The sequence below is a fragment of the Zeus faber genome, assembly GCF_960531495.2.
Source record: "Zeus faber genome assembly, chromosome: 4".
Taxonomy (NCBI): Eukaryota; Metazoa; Chordata; class Actinopteri; order Zeiformes; family Zeidae; genus Zeus; species Zeus faber.
In genome coordinates this window covers 2246268-2256254 of record NC_137191.1, presented here as the reverse complement: position 1 = coordinate 2256254, position 9987 = coordinate 2246268, and the positions used below count along the sequence as shown (strand labels likewise).

At 51.5% G+C, this 9987-nt stretch overlaps 1 protein-coding gene across 1 annotated transcript in view; it reads right to left on the bottom strand.

The window, feature by feature from the left end:
* Window positions 1-9987, bottom strand: part of cacna1ib (calcium voltage-gated channel subunit alpha1 Ib) — a gene marked incomplete at its 3' end in the record, with an annotated part of 165957 nt that overhangs the window by 102088 nt on the left and 53882 nt on the right. Inside the window, exon 4 of the mRNA XM_079998880.1 lies at window positions 4230-4327. Within this exon, the coding sequence (XP_079855006.1) occupies window positions 4230-4327 (98 nt within the window). The remainder of the gene's footprint in view (window positions 1-4229; window positions 4328-9987) is intronic.

Sequence of the window (9987 nt, the reverse complement as noted above, 5' to 3'; positions counted from 1 at the left end):
ATGGAGGGATGTGGAGAGATGGAGGGATGCAAAGATGGAAGGATGCGGAGAGATGGAGGGATGGAGAGAGATGGAGGGATGCAGAGGAATGGAGGGATGCAGAGGGATGGAGGGATGGAGAGAGATGGAGGGATGTAGAGGATGGAGGGATGCAGGGGGGTGGAGGGATGGAGAGAGATGGAGGGATGCAGAGGGATGGAGGGATGCAGAGAGATGGAGGGATGGAGGGATGCAGAGAGATGGAGGGATGCAGAGAGATGGAGGGATGGAGGGATGCAGAGAGATGGAGGGATGGAGGTTGGAGGAATACCACCGTTTCTCTCCTCCCCTCCTAACAGCTCGTAAGGAGCTGTCAAAGGAAATATAATCGCTTCTTTCTCCGCTTCTTTGATATCTTATCATCTCTCTCTCTCTCTTTCTCTCCCTCTCTCTCTCTCTCTCTCTCTCTCTCTCTCTCTCTCTCTCTCTCTCGCTCTCTCTCTCGCTCTCTCTCTCGCTCTCTCCTTCCCTCTCGTTCCTTCTTCTTCTCTTCCCCCGCTCCACCCCTCCGCTCCCCCGCCCCTCCTCTCCTCCTCCCCATTGCCCTGGTCGCCGCGATCCCTCCCTCAATTTCCTCCCTGCTTATCCGTCGATCCCCTTTGCATCCCTCACCTCGTCCTCCGCCCGCTCTATCCATCATCGTAGCAGCGCGCTGATCCCAGTCCTCCGTGCGTCCTCCCTCGCTTCCCCTCATCATCCCATCATCCTCTCTCCTCCTCCTCCTCCTCCTCCTCCTCCTCCTCCTCCGGATAATCCCCGCGTCCCTCCTTCATTTATCTCTATTTTGTGGCTCCTCTATTTTCATCCCTCCTTCTTTCCTCTCTTCCCCTCCTCCCTCCATTGTCGCCTTTGTGATCGGTTCCTTCTCTTTTTTTCTCTTGTTTTACTTCTTTGTTTGTTTCTTCTTCGTTGGTTGCAGGAGCATCGATCCGCCGCTTGATCCGTCTCGTTCTTGTCAAGCGTCCGCTGCGTGTTCCCGCTGCTTTTTTCCTTTTACTTTTTCACTTCCACCCTTTCTCTCTCTCTCTCTGTCGCTCTCTCTCTCTCTCTTTCTCTGCATCTATCATCCATCTCATGTTCTGAAGAAGGTTATTTGGCCTGAATGTGCCATGAGCATCGTTCACAACGTCTCTCACTCGCTCTCACTAACAATCAAATGTTTTTCTACACCTCCGTTTATCCATCCTTTCCTTTCTCTTCCTCATTCCCCTCCGTCTCTTGGTCATTCTGGCTCTTTGTCGCACTCTCCCTCCCTCCCTCCCTCGCTCTCCCTCCCTGTCTCTCTCTCTCTCTCTCTACATATTTACCGCTGTACTTAATTTCCCCGACCCCACCCGACCCGGCCTCCGCTCTCTGAAGGAGGGAGAGAGGAAGCGAGGCGGAGAGAAAGAGACGACCCGATGATGAAGGGAATAAAGGACAGAAAACAATCAAAATGTACTTCATGAGAGAAGGAGTTCATTAGCTACAGGGACACCGCTTATTGGATGAATGAACTGAATAAACGGCGAAAAGCAGAACAAATATGCGGCGACGCAGCGTTGGATGAGTGGATGGAGGGAGGGAGGGAGGGAGGGATGGGTGGATGGATGGATCAGTGGATGGAGGGATGGTGGATGGATGGATGAATGGATGGAGGGAGGGATGGGTGGATGGATGGATGAATGGATGAATGGATGGAGGGAGGGATGGGTGGATGGATGGATGAATGGATGAAGGGAGGTCAGGGTGGATTAATGGATGGATGGATCAATGATGGAGGGATGGGTGGATGGATGATTGATGGATGGATGATGGATGGATGGTGGATGGATGGATGGATGGATGGATGATGGATGGAGGGACGGGTGGATGGATGGATGCATAAATGGATGGAGGGATGGATGGATGGATGATGCATCAATGGATGGAGGGATGGGTGGATGGATGGATAGATGGATGATGGATGGATGGATAGATAGATGGATGATGGATGGATGGATGCATCAATGGATGGAGGGATGGGTGGATGGATGATGCATCAATGGATAGAGGGATGGGTGGATGGATGGATGCATAAATGGATGGAGGGATGGATGGATAGATTGATGGATGCTGGATGGATGGATGCATCAATGGATGGAGGGATGGATGGATAGATGGATGATGGATGGATGATGGATGATGAATGGGTGGATGATGGATGGATGGTTGGCTGGATGGATGGATGATGGATGGATGGATGGATAGATGGATGATGGATGATGGATTGATGGATGGTGGAGGATGGATGGATGGATGATGGATGGGTGGAGGATGGGTGGATGATGGATGGGTGGATGATGGATGGATGATGGATGGGTGGAGGATGGATGGATGATGGATGGGTGGAGGATGGGTGGATGATGGATGGATGGCCACAACAGACCGGCCGTGGAGGTTTCCTCCCCTTCATCTCATTCATTTCACGTCTGAGTTTTGTTTGTGGAATAAACAGATTCGCCGCCTGAGGAGGGAAAAGGGGGGATTCTGGGGGATCGGCGGCTGCCGGGTGTTTCCCCCGTGAGCCGGGGGACAAAGGGACGCAGACAATGGAAGAGAGGGTGACAAGCGGAAGGAAGGAAGGAAGGGAGGAAGGAAGGAAGGGAAGAAGGAAGGAAGGAAGGGAGGAAGGAAGGGTGGCAAAAGAATAGAAAGAACAGGAGGAGGGCAAACGACGGCCGGAGAGGCGGCGCTGCGGTGAACGTTGTGGATTCCGCAGTTTGTTTGTTTCCCCTCGAAACCGTCGCAGAGGTTTTCACCATCTTCACTCGATGGCAAATCCTTGCTCTGCCTCGATTCCCGTCGTTGGCCTACGTGAAATAAAATAATTTGAAATGTGACTCATGGTCGAGTTTGTGCTGAAAACCCCCTTCCCTCCGAGAGGGGGAGTGAGACCAGAGCTGTCACCATTATTATATAAGCACCCCAGCGCATTCATCTCAGCAGATCAGTATCTTTTAGGGAAAACGTCAGATTCCTCCATCACAACCACGCGTTTCCATTCAAAATAAAGGGGGAATATTAAGCCAATGAAAGAAACGTCACAAAGCGTTGTCCAATCCATTGTCCAATGCATAAAAGAAGTGTATTATTATAGCACAGGCTGACATGTTTTATCTTATGGCAGTATTAATAGACAAGAAAAGGCAACCTAACAAGTCACCGTAATTGATCCTCTATCAAAATGTCAAGGTCGTGGCAGCACCAGGTAAAACGGCGAAAAAAGCCCAAAAAGACCCAAGACTCTGGAAGCTCAGACCCGCCCGTCCCGCCGCCCCGCCCTCTCTCGCTCCCTGGGGAGGACGGCCTTTTTTTCCCCGTCTCCCGACGACCGCACCCGGGATGTGGTCGGCCCCCCTGCCGTGCACGTGTCCGCGCGCCGGCCGTCCGCGGCCCGAAACGCGGCGCTCCAGGCCGAGCGAACCGAGCCGCTGCCCTGGAGGGGACGGGGAAGCGCGGCCCGTTGATCTACCGGAGTCGCGGACAGAGGAACACTCTGCAATTACGCTCGTGAAGGCGGCGAAACAACATTATCCTCGAGTAGCCGCGTGCCCGACGACGAGAGCTCTCCAAGGTTCTTGAGGTAATTGGGTTCCAGGCGCAAATTAGATGGAACAATGGAATAGCAGCTGGCGCGGGGACCCCGCTCTTCAGAGGAGAACGAGCGGCCCCCACCCCACTCCCCTCGGGTCTCGTGTGATAGGATTGATGAAAGGTCCCGGTGGATGCTGACCAAGTCCAAAAAGGTCTTGCAGGCTTCCCGTTATTGATCATCTCCTTTTCACCACTATCCTTTTCACAAACCCAGGGGCCTCAGCCCGAGTGGGCTCCAGCCCCTTTTTGCCGCTTCAGGTAAACTGTCGACAGGGGGGGGGTCAAAATCTTAAATGAGGTCTGCGGCTGAATGCGGATGGAATTGAGGGTCCTGGACATGAGGGAGGTTGATGATGGATGGATGGATGATGGATGGATGGATGGCAGTACGGTGGAATTTGACGGAGACAAAGCTTCATATCTGTACCCAGCACAGGAAATGCTTCGCAAAGACCAACACTGAGGAATCTCACGGGGCCAAACTGCGCCTCGACCCGGGGGCCACTGGGACCGGAACCGAGCCGGGTCCCCACGCCGAGGCCCCCGTGGGACAGTGACAGTGAGACGGGACTTACTTGGCACCCTGTTGATGGCTTTGAGAGGCCGCAGTACCCTGACCGTCCTGATGGCGGAGAAGTTGACATTCTGCAGGTCCAGGGAGTACTCCACCATCCTGGAAAACATGTGCACGCACGCACACATGCACGCACACACACACACACACACACACACACACACACACACACACACACACACACACACACACACACACACACACACACACACACACACACAATGCAAATCAGCAGGCGTGCATACCCCAACGACACATGTATTAGCCTCGCATCCCTGGATCCCGCAGGAGTATCAAAGGAAAGCCCATCCGAGAACCAAGTCATAAATAAACCAAAACAAACCTCCAGCGGTTCAGCACCGACAGCGGCTTTAATGACGCTGAACCCCTGACCGTGGATGTAACCCCGCCCACCCGGCAATCCTCGCCAACCTTCCCCGTGCGAAAAGCCTCCGGACCGCCGCAAATTAATGCTGCCAGTCAACACGCAACGGGCGAGAGCTCGAGGTGGCGAGGAAGGTCCCGCCCGACGCCCAGACGGGCGTTTCCGCTCCTGCCGCCTCCATGTGCCTCCCTGAACCGGCTCGGCTTCAATCACCCGCAAAGTCAAAATCTCATATTCATAGGATAAACAAAGCCGTCCTGGAAACTGGACGGATTTATCCAAAACAGCACCTGTTGGAAACCGACAGTGGAGAGCAACCAGGCATAAGTGCTTTTAACTGTGTCTAAGTACACTTTTCAAAGATCTGTACTTAGTTACTTACTCAGATTCAGTTCCACAGACTCTAGGTAGGTATTCAGGGCTGCGCATCAGTGATACATCCGGTCGGTTTCATTAAGTGACTCCCGTGCAATTGTTTCGTAAGTTGAATTACATCAGGGTGCAGGATGTGACAAGCAATAGTAGCTATAACCTTCATTTGTATTGTACCTTTTTATACACGGCATGGAACGCAATGTGGGCCGTCAGAAAGTGACGATAGAGGCCAAGCAAAAACACATTTGACACCAAGCAGAATAATAAAATCACTTAAACGATGGGATCAATTAAAAGCCTGGTAAAAATAAAGAGTCTTGGATTTCGCAGTCATGACGCTCCAAAACGCAAAAAACAAAAGAAGCCCCCCCGTGCTGTATCTATTCTTACCCGCACCGTCTTTCTTCCTAATTACCCTCTCTTTCTCATCCACTTCCTACTGTCGGATCGCCTCGACACACACACTCACACTACCTCTCCATTTAATAAAACACCGACGCCATGATTTTCATCCGCGAGCCGCTCATCACACGGACACCTTAGTAAAGAAAAGAGAGAGAGAGAGCGAAAGAGAGAGAGAGAGAGAGAGAGAGAGAGAGAGAGAGATGCGAGTGGAGTCCCTCTCTCTGACCTATTTTCCAGGTAGGGATCAAAGGGACGGGATTGTGTATCGTGGAAGAAACAGAGAGAGTGATTAAATGATGGGATAAAAGAGGACGATCGAGCGCGGAAGAAAGGGCAGGACAGACGGACCGAAAGATAGAGGGAGAGAGAGAGAGGGAGGGAGAGAATGCTTTGAGACAATTACAATGAGGTAGAGCGAGAGGGAGGAGGGCGATGTTCATTATGCCTGAATAAACAGAGGAAAGTTGCTCCGGGAGCTATGGTGTGCGCGTGATAAAACTTGCTCACAGCAAATTCTACGATTTCACCCAGGAAGGGTTCGGTAATTCAATTTGATTTGAATATGACAAAGAACATTCAAAACAGTTGGCGATTTTTTAAAAGACCGATTGAATTCACTTCGTATCCGCCCGTTTTCGAGGGTCCCACCGAGACCAACATGCGAGCTGCGGAGCTGGACCTGCCCGTCCAGGGTACAAGGAGGTCCAAGTGGGTGCGAAGGGCTAGTGCCTCCCCTGGTCTCCGCCCACCAATTGTCAAAAGTCATGCCGACTCGCGCGAGCCCAGTGACCCGTGAGGGCGTATGAGAGCATATAAACCTGTGTATTACCATGTGTATATATATTGGCAACGCCAAGCACCAAATCTCTCACGCCTGCCGGCTGCTTATTTCAATTCTAATTTCCATTTCAATAAACCCATTCTTTGTTGTGTTTCTCGCTGGACGCTGCCTGCACAACCCTGTGTTTGATTTGTGAACTTGCCGTTCTTGCAGCTCTGGCCATTTTGCCGCTCCGGGCAACCTGTCCAACGGGGGGCGCGGTAAGAGAGACGGAGGGGGTAGTAAGAGAGACGGCGAAAGTGTCCCCATTACGCACGGTGCTTCTTTCGTTCCGTCGTTCCATAAGGAAACGGAGTAAAACAAAGTAACCTACACCTAGGATGAAAACGCAGTTTTCTGGCGCGCCGAAAGCGCCATGGGTCGGTAGCGCGGGCGTCCCTTCGCTGGCACGTGGTAGGCACCGTCGGTACTGTCGGAGAGGTACCAATGGCATCGCGGTGGCTCGACCAGAAAGGCGGGCGTAGCGTATAGCCAAAACGCTTGCAGCGACCCTGGGGTTCGAATCCAGCCTGTGATGATCACTCACCGGTCCGGGCCCGCCTTCGAGATGGCACCCAAGGTGGCCGCCCATGTCACCTATGGGGAGCGCCACCCCTGTGTGCATGGAAAACAATAACATTTGCTTGTGAGCACTTTTTATGGCGCATATTATGACATGAATCGGATGCCATAGGGGGACAGAGGTCGTTTCTCAATAACAAGTACGCGAAGTCCGGACTTGGCAAGTTCAACTCGGGAGTACAGACTCCCGGGGACCATTACCATTACCACCGCTTGGTGGGAAATGCATTCTGGGATATTTGGCTGTCCCAAGTCCACACAAGTCACCACCGATGCATCCTCGATAAAATGGGCGGAGAAAGTCCACATCCCGGCATTTGGACTGGACTTGGCTTTACGCGTACTTTGAATTGGAACAGTACTTGGGCTGCGACTGATGACGTTTCACAAATACAGACAAGAATGCAGCTTGAGAAAGGGCCAGAGAGAGAGAGACACGGAGAGAGAGACAGGCAGAGGGGTGGAGGAACGCTGTGGCTCTTCAGGCGTTTTCAACTCGGACTCTTCTTTCCCTTTTAACAAGCTCGTTTTTCCAGGTGCTTTTTGAAAGGGTCCGAGACCCCGGCCAATTACCACCCTTCAACCTTGGGACCTGGCAACTTGGCCGCAGGGCCTCCCGGAATTATTTTTACAGCAGAGCAACATTTACAATCGACAGCAGCAGGGAGAACATTTTTAAATCACCCCCCACAGTTGAATGGAATCTTGGGAAGTTTCAAAGCCCCAAAGTGTTAAGTTATTATTAGGTTATATAAGAGATCAAAGTTGTGTTAAAAATTCGAAAAATAAATAAAAAATAACTTCTGGAAGGGTTCAGAGGTGAGCGAACCGCCTCGCCGACGTGGGATCAGCCTCCGAAGTCGGAGGAAACCTGACCCCGTTCGGCACAAAGAGAGGGGGTTCAATGGTGCTCTTCATGTCAAAGAGCATCGCAAGTGCGAGCGCCGGATCCGGGGGGGGGGGCCCCGGGGCATCGAAGCTCAGTGAGCCGAAAAAAAATCCATCCCGCTCCGTCACCGGATGACTCTGCTCCATTGTGACACCAGTCACCCTGACCCCTGACTCCTGATAGCGGTTTTCTGAATGACCGGAGTGGATATTTGACTTATTTGATGTGTGGAACTTTTAAGGTGGAACCCTATATTTCCACTACACAAGCCTATGGTATAATAATGCCAGGATTAAACCGTCAGACCTGAAAAATCGTTTGTTTGCTATTTCTGTCATTATTCTTTTTATTGATCAACATTAGCAGTACACATCCCTCCAGCCTACGATAACATTTGCGAATAAGGTTGCATACATTGGGAGGGGTGATAATTAACAGAAAAAAGTATAATTACTATAAAATTAAATTGTGCCAAACACGACCTCCTCTAGTCTCATCCCATTAACCAACATACATTACCAAATGTCAATATGCCGCCCAAAAAAACAACACCCTCTTACTATAAATGTGTACTATCATTTTTCCAGAATTCCGGCGCAGATTCCCAGGAGCATCCCGGTGGGTTGTGAAACCTATTTTGTGACAAAATAAAAAAAAATTGTGTAAATTGTGTAAAACCCGGCGACTGGCAGTGAGATTCCAAAACCCACGCACACGTAACGGTCCGGTCACGGAAAATGAAACGGTTGAAAGAGTGAACCTAGTATCCAAAAAGCAGAAGGGGGGAGGGGAGCGAGAGAGAGACAGAGAGAGACTGAACAGGAAGCTAGCTGCTAAACAGGAAGCTAACTGCTGAACAGGAAGCGAGCTGCTTGGTGCCGCCCCTTGTGGTCGCCTGCACGAATGCTCCGTGTGATTACGCACATTAAAGTGTTTATTTTCGTTCTACATCACAGGAACAACTTTGGTACAGAGTGGCGGGCGGAGATTCTACGCGCCAACACCATCAGCAACAGAAGTAACTTCAATGCAGTTGCTGGAAGCACTGCGGTAAACAAGGCGGCATTAAGATGCGAATGAGGACACAACCTTGCCGTCCACCTCTGCCCAGCATCCCCCTTGCCAATGTCTAGTCCCTGGAGAACAACATGGATGACCTTCGAGCGAGGATTACATTCCAACAGGATACGAGCAAATGTTGCATCGTCTGCCTGATGGAGGCGTGGCTGAACCCGCCGGACCACGCCATTCGCCCAGCCGAGGCCTTCTCTGTGTTCCGCACCGACGGGTGGGAGGAGTCGGGGAAATCCAAGGGTGGAGGGGTCAGCATCATGACTAACCGCAGCTGGTGTAACTCCAACAACATCAAGACTCTCCCACAACTGCTCGTCGAACCTGGAACAGCTGACCGTCGCATGCTTCCCCCGGGAATTCGGCACGGTCATCATCACAGCCGTTTTTATTCCACTGCAAACGGACACCGACATAGTTCGATCGGACCTACATGATGTGTTGTGCGTAACAATTGACCCGACGCAACTGTGGTGGTGACTTGGGACATTAACAAGGTGAAACTTGAAAAAAACACATCACGTGTGCCACCAGGGGAGTTAAAACTTTGGACCACTGCTACACACCGTACAAGAACGGACACAATACCGTCGGGAAATTGGACCACACGGCCATCTTGTTGCATCGTGGGTGGAACAGTAGTGACGAGGGACGTAAAGCAGTGGTCGGACCAATCAGAGGTCGCGCTTCGGGACGCTCTGAGTGACGTCGACTGGGACATGTTCCAATCAAGTTCCAGTGACGTCAGCGAGTTTACGGAAGTAGCTATGAGTTTCAAAGCTATGTTAGCGGACATCATCGTTCCCACGGTGAAAGTTTGGATATTTCCTTACCAGAATCTGTGGGTGGATAAATTAATCCACGGTGCTCTGAATACTTGCACCGCCGCTTACAACGAAGGTATTGTATCCGGCAACATAGACAATTACAAAGTTGCGTCATACAAACTGTGGAGTGTGGTGAAGGATGCTAAACAGACATACAGAGACACAGTGGAGCGACAGATGGAGCAACAGGACACCAGACACTTGTGGCAGGGGCTGCGGACTATAACCAACTTCAAGAGTGGTTGAGGTTTGCAACAACACTGCCAGCTTGCTGGCTAATTGGAGTTACACCACTGGGGATGAGCGCGCGCTCTAGGTGTCTTAGCATGGCCTCAGGAGGGCTCTGATGCATGTGAACACCAGGAAAGCTGTGGGCCCAGATGGCATATCTGGCCGAGTACTGAA